Source organism: Wasmannia auropunctata, unplaced genomic scaffold, assembly GCF_000956235.1.
Source record: "Wasmannia auropunctata unplaced genomic scaffold, wasmannia.A_1.0 LD335163.1, whole genome shotgun sequence".
NCBI classification, from domain to species: domain Eukaryota; kingdom Metazoa; phylum Arthropoda; class Insecta; order Hymenoptera; family Formicidae; genus Wasmannia; species Wasmannia auropunctata.
Window position 1 is genome coordinate 497,816 of NW_012027727.1, and position 24,745 is coordinate 522,560.

At 37.5% G+C, this 24,745-nt stretch overlaps 6 protein-coding genes across 7 annotated transcripts; 5 read left to right on the forward strand and 1 right to left on the reverse strand.

Annotated features, from left to right (window-relative positions):
* The first annotated feature begins 428 nt into the window (after window positions 1–428).
* Window positions 429–7,209, forward strand: LOC105457706. Its single transcript, XM_011702542.1, has 6 exons — window positions 429–805; window positions 4,736–4,888; window positions 5,272–5,511; window positions 5,594–5,998; window positions 6,089–6,355; window positions 6,501–7,209. The coding sequence occupies exons 1-6, from the start codon at window positions 607–609 to the stop codon at window positions 6,683–6,685; spliced, it is 1,449 nt and encodes a 482-aa protein (XP_011700844.1). The 5' UTR covers window positions 429–606; the 3' UTR covers window positions 6,686–7,209.
* A 108-nt stretch (window positions 7,210–7,317) lies between these two features.
* LOC105457707 (acetyl-CoA hydrolase-like) lies at window positions 7,318–9,860 on the forward strand. The gene is made up of 6 exons (XM_011702543.1): window positions 7,318–7,686; window positions 7,987–8,139; window positions 8,223–8,462; window positions 8,666–9,070; window positions 9,162–9,428; window positions 9,538–9,860. Exons 1-6 carry the CDS (start codon window positions 7,524–7,526, stop codon window positions 9,726–9,728), a joined length of 1,419 nt encoding a protein of 472 aa, XP_011700845.1. The 5' UTR covers window positions 7,318–7,523; the 3' UTR covers window positions 9,729–9,860.
* A 305-nt stretch (window positions 9,861–10,165) lies between these two features.
* On the reverse strand, window positions 10,166–13,371 carry LOC105457709 (TGF-beta-activated kinase 1 and MAP3K7-binding protein 1-like). Of its 2 annotated transcripts, XM_011702546.1 has the most exons (7): window positions 13,184–13,371; window positions 12,465–12,702; window positions 12,190–12,322; window positions 11,875–12,115; window positions 11,537–11,793; window positions 11,025–11,440; window positions 10,166–10,248 (listed from the first exon to the last, which is right to left on the reverse strand). In XM_011702546.1, exons 1-7 carry the CDS (start codon window positions 13,272–13,274, stop codon window positions 10,233–10,235), a joined length of 1,392 nt encoding a protein of 463 aa, XP_011700848.1. In that variant the 5' UTR covers window positions 13,275–13,371; the 3' UTR covers window positions 10,166–10,232. The 2 variants fall into 2 exon arrangements, with proteins under 2 accessions (XP_011700848.1, XP_011700847.1); XM_011702545.1 differs by lacking the exon at window positions 10,166–10,248 and having other exon boundaries at window positions 10,406–11,440; window positions 13,184–13,369.
* Window positions 13,372–13,420: 49 nt separating this feature from the next.
* LOC105457708 (ATP-dependent RNA helicase abstrakt) lies at window positions 13,421–16,955 on the forward strand. The gene is made up of 10 exons (XM_011702544.1): window positions 13,421–13,671; window positions 13,825–14,101; window positions 14,552–14,897; window positions 14,985–15,118; window positions 15,212–15,368; window positions 15,452–15,614; window positions 15,704–16,004; window positions 16,153–16,302; window positions 16,392–16,574; window positions 16,689–16,955. The coding sequence occupies exons 1-10, from the start codon at window positions 13,630–13,632 to the stop codon at window positions 16,823–16,825; spliced, it is 1,890 nt and encodes a 629-aa protein (XP_011700846.1). The 5' UTR covers window positions 13,421–13,629; the 3' UTR covers window positions 16,826–16,955.
* Window positions 16,956–17,161: 206 nt separating this feature from the next.
* LOC105457710 lies at window positions 17,162–20,613 on the forward strand. The gene is made up of 6 exons (XM_011702547.1): window positions 17,162–17,468; window positions 17,813–18,178; window positions 18,354–18,698; window positions 19,086–19,244; window positions 19,712–20,296; window positions 20,379–20,613. The coding sequence occupies exons 2-5, from the start codon at window positions 17,847–17,849 to the stop codon at window positions 20,217–20,219; spliced, it is 1,344 nt and encodes a 447-aa protein (XP_011700849.1). The 5' UTR covers window positions 17,162–17,468; window positions 17,813–17,846; the 3' UTR covers window positions 20,220–20,296; window positions 20,379–20,613.
* Window positions 20,614–21,328: 715 nt separating this feature from the next.
* On the forward strand, window positions 21,329–24,460 carry LOC105457712. The gene is made up of 9 exons (XM_011702548.1): window positions 21,329–21,651; window positions 21,955–22,074; window positions 22,203–22,320; window positions 22,640–22,904; window positions 23,072–23,224; window positions 23,327–23,417; window positions 23,669–23,805; window positions 24,083–24,215; window positions 24,303–24,460. The coding sequence occupies exons 1-9, from the start codon at window positions 21,466–21,468 to the stop codon at window positions 24,354–24,356; spliced, it is 1,257 nt and encodes a 418-aa protein (XP_011700850.1). The 5' UTR covers window positions 21,329–21,465; the 3' UTR covers window positions 24,357–24,460.
* Window positions 24,461–24,745: the final 285 nt, after the last annotated feature.

Genomic DNA, 24,745 nt, shown 5'->3' on the forward strand with positions numbered 1-24,745 from the left:
ACAGTATAATTATATATATACAATATAAAATTATTATATTTATTAATTTGATTTCTGTGCAGCAGATAGATCGATCTTAATTTTTTAAAATAAATTTTGATTTTAATTTGACGCGTTGGATATACTTTCATCAATTGTTAACTATAGTGAATTATATAAACGATGCAGTAACGTCAACAAGTTAATTTACAAAGCAATCTATCGCTCTCACAAGAGATGAGTGAAAATTTCCGTGAAACCTTCAAGAAATACATTTGATTGCATTCGCAATCGTTGTGAATGAAATTAACTGCGGGTGCTCGCGAGACACGATACTTGCGGCGCTACGTAGTGCACGTCACGTGACTCGTGACGGCGCTGTCGGCGCGCGCTACGTTCACGCTCTTCCCCATAACCAACCGCCGCCCGCCGCTGCCCTGGCTGTCATTTATCGAAGTGCGCGCGGCAGTGGAGCGGTGGTTATCGCATTTGCCACGGACGTGGGGTAGAAAGGAGGGGTCCCTCTCGACCGCGCGGTCGCGAGTAAGTCACTTCGGTCAGTCGAGTTCAGTGCGCGCGCGTTCGTCACTGGTGGCGGCAACTTGATAGACGAACTTGATCGAAGTGATGGCGGCTCTCAAACGAATAACCAGCCTGGGCCGGGCACTCGCGACGATGACGTCCGCGTCGCGGCCCTGCCTCCAGCGCGCCACGAGGAAGACCTTCTTCACGTACGTGAACGAGCCCTCGATGCCGATCCCCGGCAAGGAGCCCTGCTGGGTGAAGACCGCCGACGAGGCTATCGAGCAGGCCGAACTCGACTCAGGTAATCGATGATGACGGTATAATATACCTTTCATCCCTTTCATCGATCTCGAAAAAGGCGCGTCGCGCGGATCTCTCGCCGGGGATTAAACGGATCGTTAGATCACCAGTCAATCCCAGCATCTAATCCTGATTCTCTATAATGTTTTTTTAACAACTTTTTTTCTCTTTGTCTCTACATCGTAGGTTGAGAGTTGAGACTATATAGTATAAAGAGGGAGGAAGCGAATTGCTAATTCATACAGCACGGAATGTTGACGCAGCTAATAGGTATTCAAACGTGAGCTTGGTGACGTATGACGGAGCTGCGCTGGTTATCCACTTACACGCAAAGGAATATTTCAGTTCGGAACTCGGCCACAAATCGATTTTCTAGGCCTATTACAAAATATTTATGATTATCCCTCGTTTATTCTTCGTTATTATGACGACAGCTATTTTTTTACTTACTAAAATCTGTTTCAGCAATGTCGAAACTTCTCCATATTGTTTGAACATATTGCTCTTTCCGAAATATTCGAAAGTGAGATGCAGCTTCGTACTCTAGGCTAGTTGGATAATCTAGAATAATCAAAATGCATACGCAGTTGACCGTCAATTTGCATGAGCGATTATATTGGACTTCCCTTCTAATTCTAACGCGCCGCTTATCGCTCTCGCGATTGGATTAAACGTAGGCAGGCAGTGCGGGCGGCGAGATAGACGGTAATGCGCTGTAAAGTTTACGACGTTATTTTGAACTTCACAAATATTTGTATCTAAGCTGTTGTTTGTGGAGTTATAAATGAAACAGACATCGCGATTTTTACTTCTTACAGAGAATAATAATTTTCAGAAGAAGCATATGTAGGACGTTTCATGTAATAAGAAACATACGATTTTTTTAATGATTTGTAATTATATTTTTTAAATTACTTTTCGCGTAAAACGCGTGCATCTAGAGTATCTAGACATTTGAATCTCGCGAATGATAATCAATCGGATAAACAGTCTGATTTGACTTGTACGCTTGTTTATTATCACGATATTTGCGCATGTATTCGACGTCACATCTGTCATCTCTTCGCAAAATTTTGGCCGCTCGATACGTATTTGCGTTCGGCCAAATTTTTCGCGCCGTGTGTCAGTTCCCCACTTATGAGATAATCGATTGCCAGTGCCGACTCGAGATATACTTAGTACGTCAGATTCGCGGCATTATTTTCGGTACGACCTTCGCCTAGACAATTCCTCACGTGTCCATGGCCGAAAGCAATTTATTCTTTCATCATTATATGCTACATTACGCGTAATTTTGCATTTTCTCGTGTTCGAGATTAGAGACGCTTTGCGAATTAAAATTAATATACGCTGCATACGTCTATTTGTCCCGTATGCAAATCAGCGTTCGGTAACGATTAAGAAAAAAAAAAAAAGAGATAATTTTCTGAGCTCACTGTGACAATGGAAAGACTTTAGAGTCGTGTCTTTTGATTTCTGTATATAATATAAACGTTTAAAGACACAGATTATGATAATTCAATAGACTAAATTTATATAGAAAACTTAAAATTATCCTGAAGATTTAATTAAAAAACTTTAAATTATACAGAAAGATTGAATTATTATCTATGTAAATACTTCTCTGTATTTCCAACCGATTAACTTGCGTGGTAAAAGATGTCAATATTCATTCATGCTTTAATTATATATTGATTATTAAAAGCAGAATATTCTTAATACTTGATACGCAGTGTGCTTATGTAAATTGTTTGTTCGATCGTTAAAATCGATTTGGCACATCGATCATCGCGTAAATTTATGGCACCTCGTAACAGATGATGCAAACGAACTACTTATATGGTAGCTACTTATATGGTTCGTATTTAAGTTTCTGCTGATAAAGAAAACTGACGGTCGACCGACGTTAAGTAACTGTAAAAAAAATTATTCACCGTTATTACTGATACGACTCAGAATGTGTTTGCTCGTGTAAAATAGTCATAACTAATTTTATTTTTTATTTTTTTCCATATAAGTAGTTCATAATTTGTTTATCTAATTTATGTAAGGAGATTTACACACAAATATTACGCAAATAATAGAAATGTAAGCCGCGCTTAAGCTGTTTCTAGAGTCACATTCACGGCATACCGGTTTTTTTATCCTTGCGATGCACGATCTAGAGTGATGTCATTCTGTCGTAACGTGTCCTTGATACTGTCAGTGCCGTCTCTAACTATCTCCATTAAACTACGTGAGTTCCGGAAATTTTATATTTGTGATTTATAGATGATTTTTATAGTTTTTTTTTTTACTCGTTTTGTGGCGCACTTTTTGTCTCCCAGTTTAGTGGGAAAAATTCAGCTGACAGCTATGTAGATGATATTAAAAGGACCGATCTCCACCGTCAACATTGACCTCGACACGCATACGCAAATATGCAGATACGCGCGTTTATGTGTATACGTAAATATCAAAGTCTAGTTCGCGCTTAAATATAGTCCGCCACTAGCCAACCAAGGTTTCGCTGACTAGCGTTTTGCTGCAACAAGAACCAGATTATTTCGGGTGAACATACCTCCGTGGTGTGTAAACAATCTACCCGATTCGCGTCACGTGCGATTACGCTCGCTTTACGTAAAGAAATACACGTTATCTATTTACTAGTCTCAACTTCAAATCTACTTCAAATCTCGAATCTTCGGGATTATTATAGCGGTGCCTTTCAATAAAAAGACTCAGTAAAATATGACATTGATACGAAAGATGCCACATGATCACGTAACATATTGCAAATGTGTACATACATCATTGATAAGATTTTGAGATAAAAATATCATTGATTGTACGAGAAAATTAAAAATTCCTCATTGTAATAATCTTTGTATTATTGTGTATCTTCGTGATTTAAAACTCTTTTTTGAACTAGTTCGATGAATCATGTATTGAATAAGTGGATCATATTTTTAGAATCATAGAATGATAAAATACCGATGCATTTTGGAACAAAAGAAACAGGAATTTCTTGTGCTTAACAAAAATTCGATAAGATGCGTGCGATAAGAATATCTGCCGAACATCCGTTCATTATCAGTAAAGTTTTGGTAATATTTTCTCGCTGTATAGATAACATTAACATTTCGTAATATTGAAATGCGTGCGGATAAGTCGAATTGTCAATTTGTCTGGAGGCTGGATAAATGATTACTCTATGAAAATTGTTATTAATGTTTTAGACGTACTTTGATTTATAATGACATAAGCAAACGCGAAATAAATACCTAATACTTAAAACTAAACTTACTAATAGTATTTACTAATAGATATGCCTTCTCGTGATAAACCGTATAAACATTAGACTACACGTGCTGTAATCTGCAGTTGTTGACGTGGAATCCAAAGTACAGAAGTTCACGAATGCTAGTTGGCTGTCTATCAGCGCTGCGTAAAATAATTTTTCCTTTGTTAACCTTCGTAATTGAATGTGATTACACGTAACAGTAATATGCGACAATAATGCAATATATACATATGATAACACTCTAAATTAATATTCTTTCAATTCTCGTCATATGATTCACTACAAAAATATACCGATAAGCTCTTATTACAAATTGCATTACGATTAAAACTATATGTATAACGAAAATTAACTATACGTAAGTGTAAATCTTATCTATGTAAATATTAAACTTTTTATCAAAGTGTAAGATAACACTGTAAAGTGTGAAATGGAAAAATAACGAGAAACATCGTCGGTGATGTAAGCGTTATTTTAGGACATGAAAAGATGCGTTTGAATACTATAGCGCGCACAAAAATAGATTAGAAAATCTGAATTGTTCGATTTCCGTGCCGATCTGATTTCGGGTGAATTTTACGCCGATAGAATCTTGACCTGTGCACAGCGAGGATTGTTTCTCAATTCTTCTTTTTTTTTTATTTGCAGATCAGGCGGTGTACGTCCAGGGCGCGGCGGCGACACCCGTTGAATTACTGAGAGCGATGACCGACTACGGGGTACGCTGCGATGTGAGAAACGTCCGTTTGTATCACATGCATCTCGAGGGGTCAGCCCCGTTCGCTAAGCCAGAAAACGCAAGTACGTTTACATTCGTGCGCATACGTAATCTCCTGCTGCCTTTTTAAAATATCGTAACCACGCGTCTCAATAACAACTCGTCATTGAGACGCGTTGTTTTGTTCCTCGCACTTTTTCCGCGTCGCACAGCTGACTCCATACGTTCGACTTTTGTCTCTCCGTTTTGCATACCTCCGTTTTTCCGCTCGAATTAGCTTGTATCTACAACTTTTTTTTCTTCTGAAAATTGGTCGTAAATACACTTTATTTCAGAAGCTTATTTTGTGAGAGACAAAGCAAAGATTTTTATTTAAATTTACTCCGAGAAATTCAATTAGAAAACTTTAAGAACAAAACCTTCCTAATAACTTATTCTTACGAATTTAATGCATTTGTATGTTCAGAGCACTTTAGATCCGTCAGCTTGTTTATCGGTGGCAACGTGCGACCCGCGGTGAACGCGGGCAACGCCGACTGCATTCCCATTTTTCTGCATGAGATTCCGCGTCTCTTCAAGGAAGGCTACCTGAAGCCTGACATCGCGCTCATCCATGTGTCGCCGCCGGATGACAAGGGTTACTGCTCCTTCGGTACCAGCGTAGACTGCGCTCGGTCTGCTGTCAGTCATTCCAAATGTGTCGTAGGTAAATTTCAGAAAAAAATCTCGCAGAAGACTTACTCTCTTCTTGAAATAATAGAGTTTAAAGAAAATCAAAATTTTCGCAGCCTTAGTCAATAAGTACATGCCTAGGACCTTCGGCGACGCTCTCATTCACGAAAGCCATCTGGATTTCGCCGTGGAACATCACGAGCCACTGCCGGTTCATCCGGTGAAGCCGCCTTCCAAGGCTGAGCAGATGATCGGCAAGCACATCGCCGAGAATCTGGTGGTGGACGGTGCCACGTTGCAGCTGGGTATCGGCAGCATACCCGACGCCGTGCTCTCGGGACTGGGTAATCACAAGGACCTCGGTATCCACAGCGAGATGTTCAGCGACGGTGTGGTGGATCTCGTGAACAAGGGTTGCATCACGAATAATCAAAAGACGATGCACCGGGGTCGAATTATCGGTTCATTCTGCGTGGGCTCGGAGAAGCTCTACGAATTTATGGACAACAATCCTTTCATAGGTCAGTTCGTCTGTGTTCGTCTTTCGTTTGTAATTATTGTTAATTAGTAAATCGCAGAAAGGCTTATGTGACGGTTTTTATTTGTTACAGAGATGCTGGTGGTAGATTACGTCAATGATCCCAGAATAGTCGCCAAACAACCGAAGATGACTGCCATCAATTCGTGTATCGAGGTGGATATCACCGGTCAGGTTTGTTCGGACAGTATTGGAACGAGAATGTACTCCGGTTTTGGAGGACAATTGGATTTTATAACGGGCGCCGCGATGAGCGAAGATCGACAAGGAAAGCCGATCATAGCGCTTCAATCAGTCACCGCTAAGGGCCAGAGCAAGATACAGTCGGTTTTAACGTCGGGTAAATAAATATAACTATTTCTTCAATTAAAACATAGATTTATATTTAATCCTGATTTTTAGAATTATTAATCTCCGCATTGATTTTGATAGTTGAAAATATATGAAATAAATATCCTGATAATTTCGTCACGCTTTGCTAACAGGTGCTGGAGTAGTTACCAACAGAGCGGTGGTGCGATACGTAGTGACAGAGCAGGGAATCGCCAGTTTGTTTGGCAAGAGTCTTCAGCAACGTGCGTACGAGTTGATCAAGGTGGCTCATCCCGATCACAGAGAAGCGCTCGAGAAATCTGCGTTCGAACGCTTAAAAGTGATGCCCGCCCCTTAAGCCGAAAAAACACGTGATATAGGAAACATCATATTTAATAGCATTTTACAATCACCCGTGTGCTTTAGCCACGCACAACGGCCAAAGTATCGCGAAGTGTCTTCTTCTTGTACAATATTGTACGTGCTCTCTTACAAGAAGACAATTCGCCGGCCTTTTAAAATGAGGAGAGAGAGAGAGAGAGAGAGAGAGAGAGAGAAATCTGTACTAGAAAATATACAGAAAATTTAATGCGCTAAAATTGTATCATTATGTATGTAAGAATTCGTAATACGAGATCGCACTTGTTTCCATATACATAATTATTAATTTAAGCCACGTGTGTTTTATATTGTGAAAAGAAACGTGTTCGCGCCGTAGAACACGACATTTAGACAGAAAATGGCGCAATTCGCCATTGCCGTTTCTAGTTGTAAACGTTTTTTATATCTGTCAACGTTCCTTTGTATAATTTATCATGTTACCACATATTGTAATGAGAAAGTTGAAATGAAATAGGAAAAAATATATAAGATGAGAATGCTGATCGTTGATACTTCATTATATCTCTTCAGTATATTTTTTTTAAAAGGAAATAATGTTTGCGTTTACATATTCATATTCAAAATGCGCGAAATTCACATCGATGATTCGTCCGCGAATTGTGAACGCTGTCGAAAAATCGAACGCCGTCAATTCAGATGTTCAAATAGCGATTTGTAGAATGGAAATGGCAACGAATTCGCTAGACATATGCGACTAGCGCGACCTTTCGGATTATGTATCGTATAAATTTTCACAAAAACATTGAATTGCCGTGTTATCAACGAGATCTTGCGGATTTGGCGATTTCGATAAGATGTTCCGAAACCTGAGATTGATGCTTGGAAAAATTCGGCAAGCGAAACCTTTCCAATTATGTGGACAGCGATATTTGCAAAACTTGAGGGAACCCTCTCAACCTTTAAAACGATGCCCAAAATGGGTGTGTGTGGAAGACGCAGTAAAGATTATAAATTCAGGTATTTACAGCCATGTTACATTTTAGTAGACCGATATTTAGATTCTATATTTTTTGTAAGAAAATTATTTTTTCCAAGAATGTTTTTAATTAAATAAAATTGACAATTTGTCTAAAAATTATCTAGATTCATTGAATTTAAATATATTTCTACAGTTATTACAAATTTTTAAATTTTAAATAAAAAAATAAGGTAATTGGAAACGTTTCTTATTAATAAATACACGGCAAAATATGTACTGTTATAAATTCTGCTATAACACAAATCAACCTCTTGTAAATGAACTATTCTCTTTCGCAGAACACTTGGTTTTCATACAAGGTGGTGCAGCCACGCCGATGGAATTAGTGCGCGCCATGACCGAGCACGGAGTGTGCAATAATTTGCGTGGGGTCAGATTAGTGCATATGAATCTCGAGGGAGATACACCGTTCGCCAATCCGGAATTTGAGAGTACGGTATTTGCGATAATTATTCCTCATCGATAAAACGATATGCGAGAAATAAGTAATGAGACATCTGCGACGGTATTCAAGAGCATTTCAGGTCCATCAGTCTGTACGTGGGCGCTAATCTCAGGGAGGCAGTAAATGAGGGTCGGGCGGACTACATCCCCGTATTCCTGCACGAGGCGCCGAAGTTGTTCTTCGAGAAAAAAATCGTGCCAGATATTGCGTTAATCCACGTGAGCATGCCGGATGCACGTGGATTCTGCTCGCTCGGCGTGAGCGCGGATTTCACCCGTGCTGCAATTTGCACTGCCAAAGTTCTTATCGGTTCGTCTCGAATTAATAATAATAATGTGATACTGATTGTAATAATCGTACTTAATAATTGTGTGCAACAAGAGACAAAACTATCCTAATCTATTGATCAGCAAGTAGATATTAATTTTCAAAATCATTATGTCTTACTTAATACAATGGTATTAATATTTTCAAATAATTTTAAGATCATGAAAAAAAATATTCCTTTTCAGCGCAAGTAAACGAGCACATGCCGAGGACGTTTGGCGACACGATTATCCATTCGAGTCACTTCGATTGGGCGGTGAGATTTGACTGTCCACTGCCCTGCATAGCTTGTCCAACGCCCAACGAACTCGAGCAAGAAATCGGTAAGATTATCGCGCAGCGATTGATCGAGGACGGAGCGACGCTACAGCTCGGCATAGGCTCCATCCCCGACGCGGTGCTCTGCGTCTTGGGCAATCACAAAGATCTGGGCATACATTCTGAAATCATTTGCGACGCGGTGGTCGACCTGGTCCATTACGGCAACATCACGAACAAGTGCAAGACCAGGCACAGAGGACGCATAGTCAGCTCCTTCGCCATCGGCACGAAAAAATTGTACGATTTTCTGCACAACAATCCGGCCGTCGGTAATTATGACCAACTGGTTTACTTTGACGGCTTTGCAAAAGGACGTTCTCGTGTTACAATCTCACAATATCGCAATTATCGCCATTCTAGAGATGCTAGCGATCAATTACGTGAACGATCCCCGAATCATCTCGATGCAGCCGAAGATGACGGCCATCAACTCTTGCATCGAGATGGACCTCACCGGCCAGGTGTGCTCGGACAGTTTGGGTTGTAAGATATATTCCGGTTTCGGCGGCCAGCTGGACTTCATTCGAGGCGCGGCAATCAGTCAGGACGGTCGTGGGAAAGCTATCATCGCGTTCCCCTCGGTTACCAGTCAAGGGGAGAGTAAGATACAACCGGTGCTGAAACTCGGTATGCAATCAGATTCAGCGAATGAATGCTCTGAGAGCACAAGTTTTTTTTATTACAAATATATTCAATTAATTAATAAATTTATATTTGACGTGTCTTTTACACACAGGGGCCGGAGTAGTGGTAACAAAAGCTCATGCTCATTATATAGTCACGGAACACGGAGTGGCGAATCTTTTTGGTAAAACCTTACGACAAAGGGCGAATGCACTGATCCAAATTGCACATCCTGATCACAGAGAATGCCTCGAAAAGGCCGCATTCGAGCGCTTGAAATCTAATCCGACGAAATATCTATAACACTTGTGATATGTAAATGTAAGTCGTGGTAATGGTCCAAGTCCTATTCTGGTAGTAAATTTTGATAAGAATATTGATAAGAATATACTGCATTGGAAAACTAATAAATTTTATATTTTGTTGATAAATATAATTGTATTTACAATTTCAAGAGAATAAAAATGTATATATATTAAGTATGTCACAATGATAGGAACATTCATGTATATTAACATAGTCGTAATGTGCTAATCTCGATACTTCATTTGTTAATGAAGTAGTTGAATATTCTAAAATAAGCTGTTAGTTTGGTCAAATGAAAAGACAAGCATTGTAGCAATTGGTGGACGGATGTATCACCACTGTGGTGGCTTAATTACGATTCCAGATATCGAGGACAGGAATGCCGATTAGTTTACTTGCTTACTTCGGCGTCAAGAAAGCTAAACAATTCTTGAGAGGAATCGACAAATCTGGCTGTATGAAATTGCAAAAAAAAGCACAAGGCAAATTCCATTCCGGAGGTTATTGGGAACTTCTCCCTTGTAATTGTAAACACAATGGGTCTAGCACAAGGTTTCAATTCCTACCGCGATATAGTATTGTCACCGTCAACGCGGAGTTCTTGGCTGAGTAGTCAAAAGCTTTAAGAAATTAATTTCGCTTTTTTTCTTATTGTTCTTTCTTTCGACAGATCGTCATAATGGCGAGAGACGAGGATGGTTCATCCACGAGTCTTCAACAATCGGAGCAGATTACTATTACTCTCATAGATATAAATGGCGACGCACCGTTTCTCGATATGCGTACAGTTACTTAGGACGAAAATAAGGCACTCGGTAAGATAATTTGAGTTGAAGGCGCGCGATTACGACTCCGACGAGAATAGTCCGCCGTTCGAGTACAGAATCGACGAAACCGCGAGCGATGAAATCCAGTCTAAATTTGAAATACGCGGAATTAATTTGTACGCGCGAGTACGATTTGATCGGGAAAGTCGGAAGAGTTACGAGATACCGATCGCGATCACGGACAGTGGTGCACCGCCTATAACCTCGGGTACCTCGACGCTCACTGTGATCATAGATAACGAAAATGACAATGTTATGCGCGAGGGCTCGATCTCTGTATTTCTTTACAATTACAAGGGAGAAGTTTCCAACAGCCTCCGGAATGGTTTGCTTGTGCTTTTTTTGATGTTGATCACATATGCGATGTCACGTGTGTGACCATTTCATTTGACCATAAATGTCAGATCTAGAACCTAACAAATGTTAGAAGTCTATACCTTCTGGTAGCGTTCCCTCTTTTCTTCTCTTCTCAACGTTCTCGTAATACTCGGAAAAATCTACGTAAGGCTTAATTCTAGCATTTCGATCCGCCATTCTGGCGCCAGGCGGATACAAATCTGACGTCGTTGACGTTGTGGTCGTCGATGTGTCGACGTTGTCATCTACAACGCTCGTGCTGGTGCTCGACAGGTCCTCGTCCTTGTCCGGTATGCTGATCGGCGCGGTCTGCACCACGGGATTAAATCTGACCGACTGACTGGTCGGACTCTTTAGCGCGTGCGGTAGCGGGAAGTTGCAGTTCCGCACCAGGAGAGTTATGTCGTCGCGCTTGCCGGTGGTCATGGTGTTCTGCGTGTTGCTCATGTTTACGTCGTGATGAATTCTCACGACCTTGTCCACCACCGCCTGGGCGACTCCGGTTAAAGTCGACTGTACTCGAAACTAGAATCGCAGACATTTCATAATAAATTTGCACACAAGATTTTAAATGAGAATCATTAAAATCGAGATTTACTTGGATCAATTACTGCTACACACCTGCTCGACCGCTATCAAGGCTAATTCCTTATTAACTTGCTCGGTACCGGTCGCCTCCTCCAACGATTTATACAGGCCACGCGACATGAGCAATAAAAATCTACAGGATTCGTCCAGCTCGATACTTCCATGGATTTCCGGTTCGGCAATGATCGGCTCCGCCCTCGAGGCTGTTAGCTCTTCGAACTCTCTGTATCCCCCCTTGACAAGATAGTTACCGAGGCAACGTGTGTTTTCCTGATTTCCAAGATGAGATCCTGCAATATATCCAATATTCCAATTTATCCAGAATTCTATTTTTAGCAAAGCAAGTGTCAAAGAAGATAAATCAAATTTACCTTGCCTGATCGATTCGACGTCCAAGCCCAATTGAGATAATCGCAAAAGCTCGTCCTCGTTTCTCAAATCATGATCTACGCTTAATTGTACAACTCGTAAAACTTGATTGCTATCTGTTTTGCACAACAGTGCTCTGCTGTCTCCGACATTCGCGACGTAGAGCCTCCCTCTGTAGACTAAGGCGACCACAGCACTAGTCCCAGCTGACAGCTCGCAATTTAGCGCGTTTAGCTTGTCAACCTGCAAAAAAAATAAATTGCAATGATACAATTAAAAAGAAAGTAATTGCACAACTTTAATACTACGCGACTGACCAGATCCGGATACTTTTGGTAGGTCTCATAGGGAGTCAGTCCGTCAGGTATGTCAAACTGCAGACTAGCCCGTTCTGCTAATAAATCACCAATTGATTCCAGATATCCTTTCTCAACTGCTATGAATGCCTGCCTGCAGAATAAATACTTTGCATGTAGGATCCATTTTTATCACTATACACATTAGCTTATTCAAAATATATATTAAAGTTACATTGAAATTGTTTCCTATTTCAATTCCTATTTAAATTTTGTCATGTCAATAAGATTTTTACCGGAGAACTTCCTTCACCTCCTCGTCGGTTGATTTGCCATTCAACTGCCCAAGCAGGATCTCTGCGGCCATCCTTTGCATAGCAAAGTTGGCTGCCTTAGTACCTTCATGGCCGTCGAATACGGCGTAAAGAAATGTGGAGTCGTCATATCTACAATGAAAACTACGATCCTCAAATGGATGCTCCTCTTGGCGATATCCATCTTCTCGATAGATTTGATTGGTAGAAAAGCCTACTCCTGGAAACATAACATAAAATTTGCCATCACATTCTAATAACTTTGCTGTACAAACTAAAACATTTATCATTAAAATTATATAATAATTTTTACAGTTATCAAATGATGTTTAATGTAATAAAGCATAAATTTAATATAGTTGAAATAAGGTCGAGATATTTATTTATAGCTTATATATTCTTTATGACAAGTCTAATCGAAGATGATAAATAATTATTATTAAGATGATAATTATTATTAACAAAAAAAGAGTCAACGTATTATCCATTCTATGTAAACATTATAATAATAAATGTATCAGCAAAGCTAGTATGACAGAGTTATCGTTTGTAAATTAATACTTGTCAAAAGATATTGTAATTCGTCAAACTGAGAATGTATAATTCTCTCCCAAAAAATTAGCTTCATGCTGGAAATGCCAATTGCTGAATACTTGGTCAATAATGAATTAGAAAAACTTGGAAAACAAAGCAAAACATACCGGACTGCTTGCAAACTGGTAGATCGTCCGTCCAATTGTACTGACTGTCCTGAAAGGGCATCGAAGCTGGACGTTCCGCACCCGCAGACATTTCTTTCTATTTTACCTCAATTCATGTAATCAGTGAAATGTAACAGAAAATTATTTTGCACGGTCCTGCAAGGTAGAAAATAGAGTGTAGTGACAATACACACGAGGTTCTCGGATTTCATTCGTTCACTGCTACCAACTGCTACTGCGTTGCGCATGCGCGAAAAAAGCATCTTTTCGACATGGATCGACGATTGACGTCTTGGTTATCTGTTGTGTTGACGTCTGTTTGTGGTTAAAATTGCATGGAATACAGTGCAAAATTTAATTAGATAGACTAATAATAAAACAAATAATTTTTGCTGTAATATATCACAGTCTTCTTCGAATATTTCTTCATCGTGAATATTTCTGCAATGAGTCAGGTTAATCAGGATAGCAGCGAACCTTCGATAAAGGTTAGTTAAAATATTTTGTTGCGGATTCTATTTTATAATACACGCATTTTACGCTGTAATTAAGCTCCCTTTAAATCTTTGCGTGTAGTACGTTTGCAATATAACGTATATTTCTTTATATCATACATTTGTATTAAATTGTTTTAATTGTAGAAGTACAGAATGGAAGAGGAAGAAGACAGCCCTCTGGACACGGATCACACGGATGACGATTACGAGCCGTACGTATCTGTCAAAGATCGTAAAAAGCAATTGCTCACGAAATTGGGGAAACTCGGACAGTTAAAAGAGGATGCTATCAATGGCGTCGGGAAGAGTAGCAGTGAGAATGAGAAGGATGATGCCGACAACGACGACGGACAGGTCTGGGGAAGGAAATCCAACATTTCTCTTCTCGACCAACATACCGAATTAAAGAAATTAGCTGAAGGTACAGAATCTTCATAAACAGTTTTAGTCATCACAATATTAATGCAAGAAGCGTTACAATTTAAAGGCCATTGCGTGTACAAAAATTTTAATCATAAGTATATCAACCAATCACAATCGAGTGCTTTAAAATGTAAGACTAAAATTTTGATTGTGATTAGTCATTTGAAGAAATTAGCTGAAGGTACAGAATCTGTACAGTTTTAATCACAACAATAATGCAAGAAACATGTTATAACTTAACATGTTACAATTTAAAGGCCATTATATGTACAAAAATTTTAATCATAAATATATCAACCAATCACAGTCGAGTGCTTTAAAACGTAAGACTACACTTTTGATTGTGTTTAGTCAATTTGCTTTCAGTCTTACAGCTAAAACTTTTTTTTACATGTAATAGCTTTAATTAGGACAAACTCTTTTAATAATAAAATTCTTCTTGTAACAGCCAAGAAGGAGAGCGCAATGGAGAAGCAGTTGAAGGAGGAGGAGAAGATTCTGGAGAGCGTGGCTGAGAACAAGGCTCTGATGGGTGTGGCTGAATTGGCCAAGGGCATTCAATACAAGGATCCTATCAAGACCAACTGGCAACCGCCGAGAATAATACTTAATCTCGGTGAGATGCGTCACGAGAGAGTGCGCAGGAAGCTCAGGATACTTGTGGAGGGTGACGAAGTGCCGCCACCTTTGAAAACTTTTAAGGAAATGAAATTTCATAAAGGAATCTTGTACGGATTGGAACAGAAGGGTATCGTCAAGCCAACTCCAATTCAAGTCCAAGGAATACCCACAGTGTGAGTATTTAATTACAATCACATTAATTGTGCCAAGTAATTATGTGATACATTCATTGAACGGTACAAATGTTAAAATACTTGCAGATTGTCTGGTCGCGACATGATTGGTATAGCTTCCACCGGTAGCGGTAAAACGTTGGTGTTCGTTTTACCTATTATTGAATTTTGTTTGGAACAAGAAATCGATATGCCGTTCATTAAAAAGGAGGGGCCTTACGGTAAATACCATACATTTATTATATAAATAAATATAATATTTGATTATATATGTATAATACATACGTCAATATTAATATTTTTTTTATCTGTAGGCTTGGTAATATGTCCTTCGAGAGAATTGGCTAAGCAAACCTTCGACATAATTCGGCACTACACCAATAGCTTAAGGCACATGGACTGCCCAGAAATACGCTGTTGCTTGGCAATCGGAGGTGTGCCGGTTTCGGAGTCATTAGCTGTAATCAACAAGTTAGTTTTTATTATCGTTAAATATATTTTGCATATTTTTATCTTTAATATGTCGCAAACTTATTTTTTTACGTTATTTATAGAGGTGTACATATTATGGTAGCGACTCCAGGACGATTGATGGATATGCTACATAAAAAGATGGTCACTTTAAGTGTATGCCGTTATCTCTGCATGGACGAGGCGGATCGCATGATAGACATGGGGTTCGAGGAAGATGTTAGAACAATATTTTCATTCTTCAGGGTAACTATTATTTCGTGCATTTTATGCAACGTGAAAAAGTTAAATGTTTTATTGAAATAATAAAAAATAATAACTATCGTCTATTACAGGGTCAGAGGCAAACGCTTTTGTTCTCTGCTACTATGCCGAAAAGAATTCAAAACTTCGCACGTTCGGCGTTGGTGAAACCCGTAACGATAAACGTTGGCCGCGCCGGCGCCGCGTCGATGAATGTGATACAGGAAGTGGAGTATGTCAAGCAAGAGGCTAAGATCGTTTATCTCTTGGATTGTCTTCAGAAAACTGCACCGCCGGTCTTGATATTCGCAGAGAAGAAGCGCGACGTGGACGCCATCCACGAGTATCTGCTTATAAAAGGAGTGGAGGCTGTTGCGATACATGGAGGAATAGGTACGTGATATTTTGGATAAGCTGCATCTTATTCGACCTTAGTACGTTGATATAAAATTATCGCAGGATTACTGATGAGTCGCATTAATCCTTCAAAATATCAAAATGAATGTTAAATATATTCGTTCATTTTATTATGTGCTTTCAGATCAGGAGGAAAGATCGCGTTCAGTGGAAGCGTTTCGCGCGGGTCGAAAAGACGTGCTCGTTGCGACAGATGTTGCGTCGAAAGGTCTCGATTTCGCCGATGTGCAACACGTTGTTAATTACGACATGCCGGACGATGTAGAAAATTACGGTAATATATATATGATAAATTAAAAAAAAAACGGTAATTTCGCGAAAAAAACGTGCGACAGATGTTTAATGTACTTTTGTAATCTTTAGTGCACAGAATAGGACGAACTGGTCGTTCCGGGCGTACTGGTATAGCGACGACTTTCATTAATAAAGCGAACGATGAATCGGTACTGCTTGATCTTAAACATCTGCTGATGGAAGCGAAGCAAAAGGTGCCACCGTTCTTGCTGGAACTCTGCTCGGAGAATGAAAAATATCTCAATCTGGGAGGTAGGATAATAGTGGACGATTTACATTTTTTTTTCTCCATCATTTCTTCTCATCATGAATTTATACCGTTCTATTTCTTGTAAACTTAAAAATATTTTTCTTGTTTCATCGTAGACGAACGCGGATGCAGTTACTGTGGTGGTCTCGGACACAGGATTACAGAGTGTCCGAAATTGGAGGCTGTGCAGAACAAGCAGGCGTCCAATATTGGGCGTCGCGATTATCTGGCTAGTAACGCCGCCGATTATTAAGCAATTCATTTTAAAATTGTATTGTAAATATGTATATATATGTAAATTCATTTTTTATGGTAATGTTATTTTGACAGTAATCAATAAAAAATAAAATAGATATTCGAACTAAATGCTGTATACATATGTTCATTTATTGCATTGTCATTCGGATATATAATATTTTCGTTTATATAATACATTCATTTCGTGATATATTGTAATTTTCTTTTTAATTACTTGATTGAATCCTCAGTATTTTGTGTCACTGTATAAGTTAAATTTTATATTCAATATAAAAATTGTATGAAGTAAAAAGATCCTCTCCGTTTTTGCCAACTTCAGAGATACGGTCACTTTAACGCGTTTCGCGAAAACGAAACAAAAGCTGCCGTGTATCTGTCACCAGTGATTTCTTCGCATGCTAAATCACACAAACCCTTCCAGGTCTGTCACAATACAAAATTCCTACGCATAATGACAAATTAATCGATCCGGCCTTAATTAAGCGCCGGTTATATGCTGCCAGGATGGACCGTTAATATATTGCAAGCTTTCGCAACATGAAAAAATACTGGATCCATTATTTGAGCGCCAAGAAAAGTCATCGCGCTAATCGGAAAAGTTTATCTTTTGGAAACTCCAGAAAATACATTTTTACAAGGTTTTTAAAATACTTTTTTAACAGTCATTCAGTCTAAGTCATGTTTTTTTTATATTATTTTCCTGGATAGTACTGGATAAACAAATTATAATGCCGCAAAGTGTCATAAAATATCTTTCCCGCAAAGACCACATGTCGGCGTGTACTAATCTGACTGAATGTAAAAGAATCATTATATTTTTGTCAAGAAAAATTAAACACAATTTAGCAAAGAAACTTTTTGTTAGAGTTTCACGGTAAAGATGAAAGCAGCCTCTGTATCCGCTTGTTGCAATAAAATTGTATAATAAAGGAATAATATTATACCAAAAATATTGTGTGTATATTCATCCTTGGATGTCAAGAATCACCTAACATCGACGACGACAACGATCGACGATGGCGAGCCGGAAACCGCGAATTCAACCCGCTCTCACAAAGACGCAGGCACTACGACAGGCGAGGAGTGCCACTATAGTGAAAGAGTACGAGCAGAGGGAAACGGGACGACCATCACAGCCGCAGATCTTGGCAGAGCCTGCAGGCAGAAGGCGGCGATATGCTCCAGCCGAGCCGAGGAGAGTCGAATTTACCAGACCGACTATGACGAAGGCGATGATGGCCCGGGTGAAGCATGCGGAGAAGATCAGGCAAGAATATGAACGTAAACAGGAGGAGCCGGTGCGAAGGGTGCCAAGAAGAGCACCTGCGCCAATCGGTGGTGATCCCAGGTGAACTTGGAAAATTATGTGCAGCTTTCTCCCGTATTATTTCGACTGGGAGTTTCTAAAACTCGGTCGCTTTGTACGTTGAACGTTGCTTCTTTAAACAATTAGAAAGATTTTTTTTAATACGCGTCTTAAATATGTTTTGCAATTTGTTTTTCACTCTTGCATCTCTATATAGATTTGGTAGAGAAAGGGTACCACCTAGAAGACGCGTCCCGACGCCGTCTCCACCGGTTTCGCCTCCTAGAGCAGCGAGAAGGCCAGAAAGACGAGTGATGCCGGAGAGAAGAGCACCAGAACCGCTGCCGGCTATTCCAGAGAGGACCAGGGAATTGGCGAGATCCATGAACGCCCAGGTGATTCAAGCCGAGCCGGTTGGCGAGGGCCCGATCGACAGCATCGTGATACCGCCGAGATCGCTAAACGAGAATCGCACTACCATCGTCAGCATCCCTCAACCACCTGCAGCCACTGTCGAGGCGGCAGCATCCGAAATGGCGAATCGCTCGATTCGAGCAATCAGGTGCAACTTGAGGACATCCCGATGATAATAATGCTTTGGAAAAGTAGATGAATAAAAATATGGAAAAAGAGAGAGAGTCATTCCTATGAGATGAAAGATTCCGAATTTCCTTCACCTTTTTTTAGCCTAACGCAAAAAATCCAAATGTGGAATATAAAAAAAATTATATGTATTTTAATGTGCAATTTTACGGCAAGAAATTGGAGCGTGTTCAAATTTTTGGTTCTTCCAATGAAAGCGTCAAAATAAATTTAAGGAACTCGATCAAAACTATATAAATAAATATTGAAAATTTCTTCGCTCGTGAAATAAATAAATTCAAAAGAATTTCTTTTAAATCGTTCATTTCATAGATTAATAATATCTGTTGATCATATTGTTTGGTAGTGAAACCCTCAATGAACAAGAAGCTGTAGAAGCGGCCACGGTGCAGGGCAAGTTGGAAGACTTACAGCAAGCAAGACGGGATTTTGTGATGGCTGTGGCGAATGTCGGCGGTAACGCCGTAAAGCTCGCGGAAGAGGAGAGACCTAGATACGTTTACAAGTGAGAATATCATGAGAAAGAGAGAAAGAATTAAACTATTGCATGTTGAAATTTTGGTTGTCCGAGCTCAATATGCAAATTTATATTTTTAATCAAGCTTTACGAAAGCCAATTAATATAAATTGTAAGAAATAAAAATGTAAACTGAATGATCTATATACATATATGTAAGTAAAAATTTCAAATTAATGATAACATAAAAAATGATCAACATAAAAAAAAATAGAATAACATATAATAGAATAAAATATAATAAACATAGAATAAAAAAATTGCTAATTCGCGCATCTGGAAAATCGGAATACTACAAATTTACTTGCTGTTAAAATAAATTTGAGATTAGCACTGGAGCACCTCGTTTACGATAACAATGCACTAAATAACAATCGCTAAATGAGAAACGGAAATGGAAACAAGTTTTTCGACAAAGTTTCATCAAGTTACTCAACGTACCCATGTATATATAGAGTTCCTGACATCGAGAGCGAGATGTTCCGCGTCGAATACGGCCGAGAACATCCAAGTGTTGTTGCGGCTCGCGAATTCGCCCAAAGGAGTATGGCCGGGATCAGGGCGCGTGAGGCAGCTCGCCGAACCGAACGGGAATTCGAGAGGATAGCGCAGGAACCGCTGCCGGAGGATCTGCGCTTCGATGTGCCGTTCGAAGAAGAGTTTTTACGCGAGGCCGACATATCCTGGGAGGAGGAGGAGGACATGCCGCGTGTGTCCAGGATAAAGGCCACCATGCGCGAATTACCGAGGCGCGAGGTACCCTACGAATATTCTCCTTTCGACCCGGAGGAGCTCGAGAGGTTCTTCGACGTGGAACAATATCCACAAAGTCCGCTACGTGGACCACCACCCGGTCGCGAGCACCTGCCGCCAGAACTCTGGGAGCTGGAAGATCCTTGGGCGACATGCGGCGTCTGTCCGCGGCAAGAAGCGTCCGATCTCATCCGCTTCGAGAGCCCTTAATCTCTCGTACATAATCATGTACATAATCTGACAGACTTGTGTCCGTTTCCAAGTTTCGGGGATATTTTGGAGAAAAAGTACAGTCGAATTTGAAATATATGTACCTAATTTCATTTTTTTTTTCATTGGTTCGTTATATAGCATTGAAATAATTTGCAGAAGCGTAATGAGAGGATCCAATGAAGAAAATAGGCCGATAAATTGAGCGTTAAAAAACGCTCGCAGAAATACGAATCATCATTTATCATCAACATCCGTCATGCATCACTTAATTTATCACAGAGAAATTGTCCAAAGTATAATAAACTGTCCAAGTATAATACACTTTGTATTTAAATTTATAAATATTATATTACACATTTTTAAATAAATGTACATTATAGGTTTAAAAAAATATACTTGGTTCCTACATTTAATTTATCTTTCGAATGCGAGTAAAAATAATAATTTTAATTATTATTATTTTAATTATTATTAATATATTAAGTGTTCATAAAAAACAAATTAATAATTCTAAAATTACGATTTACTTCTTCCACACCTTCAAAATTCCACATCAACTTTAATTTCGATATCATTTAGCGTAAGAAAATACATTCACAATTGTTTGGAAGAAGATCTAACAAACAAATGAGAAATTTATCAGAGAAACTAGAAGACATGCTTATCTTATCATTGTTATTTCATTATACTTTCAACGTATCACACTATATATTATTACATAGCACTCAAACGTTATATCGTAAAAATGTTCAAAACTGATATGATATCACAATATACAGAATATCCTATAACCCTTAATTAATATTTCGAAGAGTAAAAGATAATGAAATTTTGAACTAAAAGTTTCTTTCCTAATTTAGATTCAGATCGTCTTTTTTTATTTACAGTGTTATTGACGAATATAAAGTTGATTAATCAGATTGCGCCCAGCAAGAGATCGCAGAAACTTAACATGCCATGGGGGCTCCTCGCACTTACTGTACATTCTCTCGATTAAAATTTTGGTCTGAGCCAAAATTAGGAAAGAAACTTCTAGTTTATCAAAATTTTATTCTCTTTCACTCCTTGAAATATTCATTAAGAGTTATAAGACACCCGATAGAGAAATTAATGGTTTTGTGACAGATACGCATGTGGATCTAAATAATAGATTGACATTAATGATTCCTGACACACTATACTTTCGCAATTCTTGCTACAGATACATAAGTAGTTGTATAAAGAATGGAGAATTGTCTATAGCATGCTATACCGCAGTCTTTCGGAGAAATTGAGGCGAGTAATCATGCTAGAAAATTTTTTACGAGAGTACAATACCAACCGCATACTGTTGTCGGCCACAGGTCTCTGGCCGTTTCAAAATAAGCTCGTGAAAAATTTATTATGGACTTTCTGCTTCTTGGTCGAAATAAGTTATTATCCATTCGAGGTAATGTATATTAATCGATACGTTTTATTGAAAAAATAATCCCAACTATATTGATAAATATTTTTATAATTCTAACTATTATTTTTTTGTCATATGGTACATATAAACTATAACATTATACAATGGCATAATAAATTATAATATATTGTACGTGCTGTATACATATTTTTAAGATATGAATAGTGTGTTGCAATGTAATCATTAACGATTGATCAAAGAGATCGTATTAATAATACGCAATACACACAAACATATAAACTTATGTATTGTATAATACTTTTACAGATTTTTTTTTATATACAGATGTTGCTATTGTACGATCATCTGGATAATGCACAATTGGTTTTTGACGGTTGCTTTCAAATTTTAGGCTCGACACATTTCATCGCAAGGCACTTAAATGGTGTCTTTAATTTTGATAAAGTACGTTTTTCTTTTTATATAATTGTGCTGTCGAAGATAGCATATTTTTCCTATGATTGTGTTTCGGCGGTAAAATTATTTCAGCTATAATATATATTAAATCGTTTCTCCATGTTTATTGTTATCAGTTGCGATGGATATATGAAACTATAGACGAGCATTGGAATATATTTACGAATGATATAGAAGTTCAAGTCATGAAAGAATATTCTATGTCGTCGCGAAAATTTGTGAAATATTATTCAAGTGAGTACACATTGCTAAGAATAGTATCAATATTAATGTTAATCATATACTGATAAAATAATGTAATATACTGTATATATATAAAATTAACTAAGAAAATTTTACAATTTAAAAATAAAATTGAGAAATTCTCAATTTTATTTGCCATTGAAAATTAACGTATTAAAAAATCAAAATAAATTTTCATAAAATTCGTGCTAGATACGAATCCGTTAGACTTGAATAATGACATGTTTTAGACATGTTTTGTAACTTAATATTTTTATAATTCTATATTCTTATAAAGGAACTAAAGCGTCTTTCTTTCATAATATTACAGTACTATTCTTTTTCACGTTATGGGTGGTTTGTGTATTAGCGCCGTTATCACCGATATTCCTAGACGTCATAATGCCTCTTAATGAATCACGTACGCGATTTTTTTTGGTCGAAGTTGAATTCAGAGTGAATAAACAAGATTATTTTATACCAATTTTTTGTTACACTACCATTGTACTCATGGTCGGTATGACCATCATGGTGGGTGTTGATGCAACGCATATCGTATGCACTGCACACGCATGCAGTTTGTTTGCGGCTATCAGGTAAATACATTGCAGCTACAATAATAATTTCAATGCGCAAAATGCACACATATAATAGTGATATAATTATTGTAAGATATTAATCTTTGTACAACTGTATAATGTAAACGTTATGTATCACACAATTTATTTAGTTTTCGTGACATTGTAAAATTTATGTTTCATAGTAAGCAAATTGAAAATATATTTTCAAAAGCCAGTAATAGTAAAAAAATCGATAAAAGTGGATATAACATGAATATAGAACTTGATTCATCAAGCGAGGAAATAATATACCGCGAATATATATTATGTTTAAAGAAACATCAACTTGCTATAAAGTAAGAGCGTTTGTTATCTCTTAATTATTTCTTTATAAATCATATAGATATTGTGCTGTATAGGATCGGAGTATATTTGCTAATATTATTTCTGTTCTATAGATTTGTAAACGTATTAGAATCATCATATCAAGAGCTTTCGTTTCTTTTGTTACTATTGATTATTGCAACTTTAAGTTTAGTGGGAATTCGAGTAAGCATCAAGGATATTATTCTTTTAAGAATATTCTTATATTCTATCAACAAAAATTAAAAATAGAGTTATAAAATCATATAATAAACTGTGATAATCATTACACAAAATCTAAAATTGATTTGTATGTGTTCTAAGATTAATATTTCTATACAAAGAAATATAAGACTCAAGACTCAAAAAATCATTGATATTTCTGTTGATTAATACTTTTCACACATACAAGAATTGTAAATCGTCTGTGTTTGCAGATTATCCATGTATTACACAAAATCAATGAATTAATGAAATTTGCATGTATAATTGTTGAAGTATTAGTGGCTCTGATGATCGTGAATTACTCTGGTCAGAGATTAATGGACGAAAGTCAGAATCTATTCTACCGAGCGTAATAATAATTTTATTTCTTAAACGTAAAACTTCAAATTTTATTTAAGACGCTTTTATGATTCGACTTTTATAATAAAAATGTTGCTAATTAAATTATTAATAATTAATTTAAGACTTGCTAATTATTTTGTAATAAATTGTATCATGTCGTATGTCTATGTTAAATATACTCATGCTAAAACATACCGCATCATACATTTTCATTTGAAAACGTAACTTCCTTAGAAAAGTACGTGATAAAATAAATCAATAATTGAATTTATATATTTTTACAGATACGCGACAGAATGGTACAATTTCTCGCCTAGATTAAAATCTTTAATGATAATAACTCTTTACAGAAGTAATGTACCATGCGGATTAAAAGCAGGTAATATGATCCCATTATCTATTACCACTTATGCGGCGGTAAGTGAAAAATTGCCCAAAGTCTTTCTTTCGTATAATAGCATCATGTATGTAGAACTGTAAAACAATTTATTTGATTCCTTAAAGGTAGTACGAATGGCCATGTCCTACTTCACAGCGTTTATGTCAATTCAAGATTGATGAATGAATTTTTACTTAGTTTTTCACTAATTAATTGTCGTTTAATATGTTACAATGTTAATAAATAGTAAAAAAAATTTATGTTATTTATCCCACAATAAAATTATATATTGTCTTATATATATGTAAATCCTTGTTTAATTCCTTTTGTATTTTTAGAATTTTCACTTACAATTAGTACCTACTCTATATTTCTTTATTCAGCAACTATGTTAATATAAATTAATGTTATAACTTAAAGTTTAAAAGGTGATTTCTCTTATTTGTTCTATATAGAGATAATATTATCTATTTTATTAGTTGCATAAGTTTGAAAATATATTATTATAATTATCAAATATGGCAGCGTCACTTATTAATTGAAACACTGTAGTAAAGAGATACAATGC

Bases quoted from the DNA above. Each gene is read 5' to 3' on its own strand.
- LOC105457710 (XM_011702547.1), top strand. From the start codon at position 17,847: ATGGCGAGCCGGAAACCGCGAATTCAACCCGCTCTCACAAAGACGCAG. The intron at 18,179-18,353 runs GTGAACTTGGAA...ATCTCTATATAG, and splicing joins CCAATCGGTGGTGATCCCAG to ATTTGGTAGAGAAAGGGTAC. The intron at 19,245-19,711 runs GTGAGAATATCA...ATGTATATATAG, and splicing joins AGACCTAGATACGTTTACAA to AGTTCCTGACATCGAGAGCG.
- LOC105457706 (XM_011702542.1), top strand. From the start codon at position 607: ATGGCGGCTCTCAAACGAATAACCAGCCTGGGCCGGGCACTCGCGACG. The intron at 4,889-5,271 runs GTACGTTTACAT...TTGTATGTTCAG, and splicing joins CGCTAAGCCAGAAAACGCAA to AGCACTTTAGATCCGTCAGC. The intron at 6,356-6,500 runs GTAAATAAATAT...CTTTGCTAACAG, and splicing joins ACAGTCGGTTTTAACGTCGG to GTGCTGGAGTAGTTACCAAC.
- LOC105457708 (XM_011702544.1), top strand. From the start codon at position 13,630: ATGAGTCAGGTTAATCAGGATAGCAGCGAACCTTCGATAAAG. The intron at 16,303-16,391 runs GTAATATATATA...TGTAATCTTTAG, and splicing joins GGACGATGTAGAAAATTACG to TGCACAGAATAGGACGAACT. The intron at 16,575-16,688 runs GTAGGATAATAG...GTTTCATCGTAG, and splicing joins AAAATATCTCAATCTGGGAG to ACGAACGCGGATGCAGTTAC.
- LOC105457712 (XM_011702548.1), top strand. From the start codon at position 21,466: ATGCTATACCGCAGTCTTTCGGAGAAATTGAGGCGAGTAATCATGCTA. The intron at 22,905-23,071 runs GTAAATACATTG...TATGTTTCATAG, and splicing joins AGTTTGTTTGCGGCTATCAG to TAAGCAAATTGAAAATATAT. The intron at 23,225-23,326 runs GTAAGAGCGTTT...TCTGTTCTATAG, and splicing joins AAACATCAACTTGCTATAAA to ATTTGTAAACGTATTAGAAT.
- LOC105457709 (XM_011702545.1), bottom strand. From the start codon at position 13,274: ATGTCTGCGGGTGCGGAACGTCCAGCTTCGATGCCCTTTCAGGACAGT. The intron at 12,703-13,183 runs GTATGTTTTGCT...TTATGTTTCCAG, and splicing joins ACCAGTTTGCAAGCAGTCCG to GAGTAGGCTTTTCTACCAAT. The intron at 12,116-12,189 runs GTCAGTCGCGTA...TTTTTTTTGCAG, and splicing joins ACCAAAAGTATCCGGATCTG to GTTGACAAGCTAAACGCGCT.
- LOC105457707 (XM_011702543.1), top strand. From the start codon at position 7,524: ATGTTCCGAAACCTGAGATTGATGCTTGGAAAAATTCGGCAAGCGAAA. The intron at 8,140-8,222 runs GTACGGTATTTG...ACGGTATTCAAG, and splicing joins CGCCAATCCGGAATTTGAGA to AGCATTTCAGGTCCATCAGT. The intron at 9,429-9,537 runs GTATGCAATCAG...TTTTACACACAG, and splicing joins ACAACCGGTGCTGAAACTCG to GGGCCGGAGTAGTGGTAACA.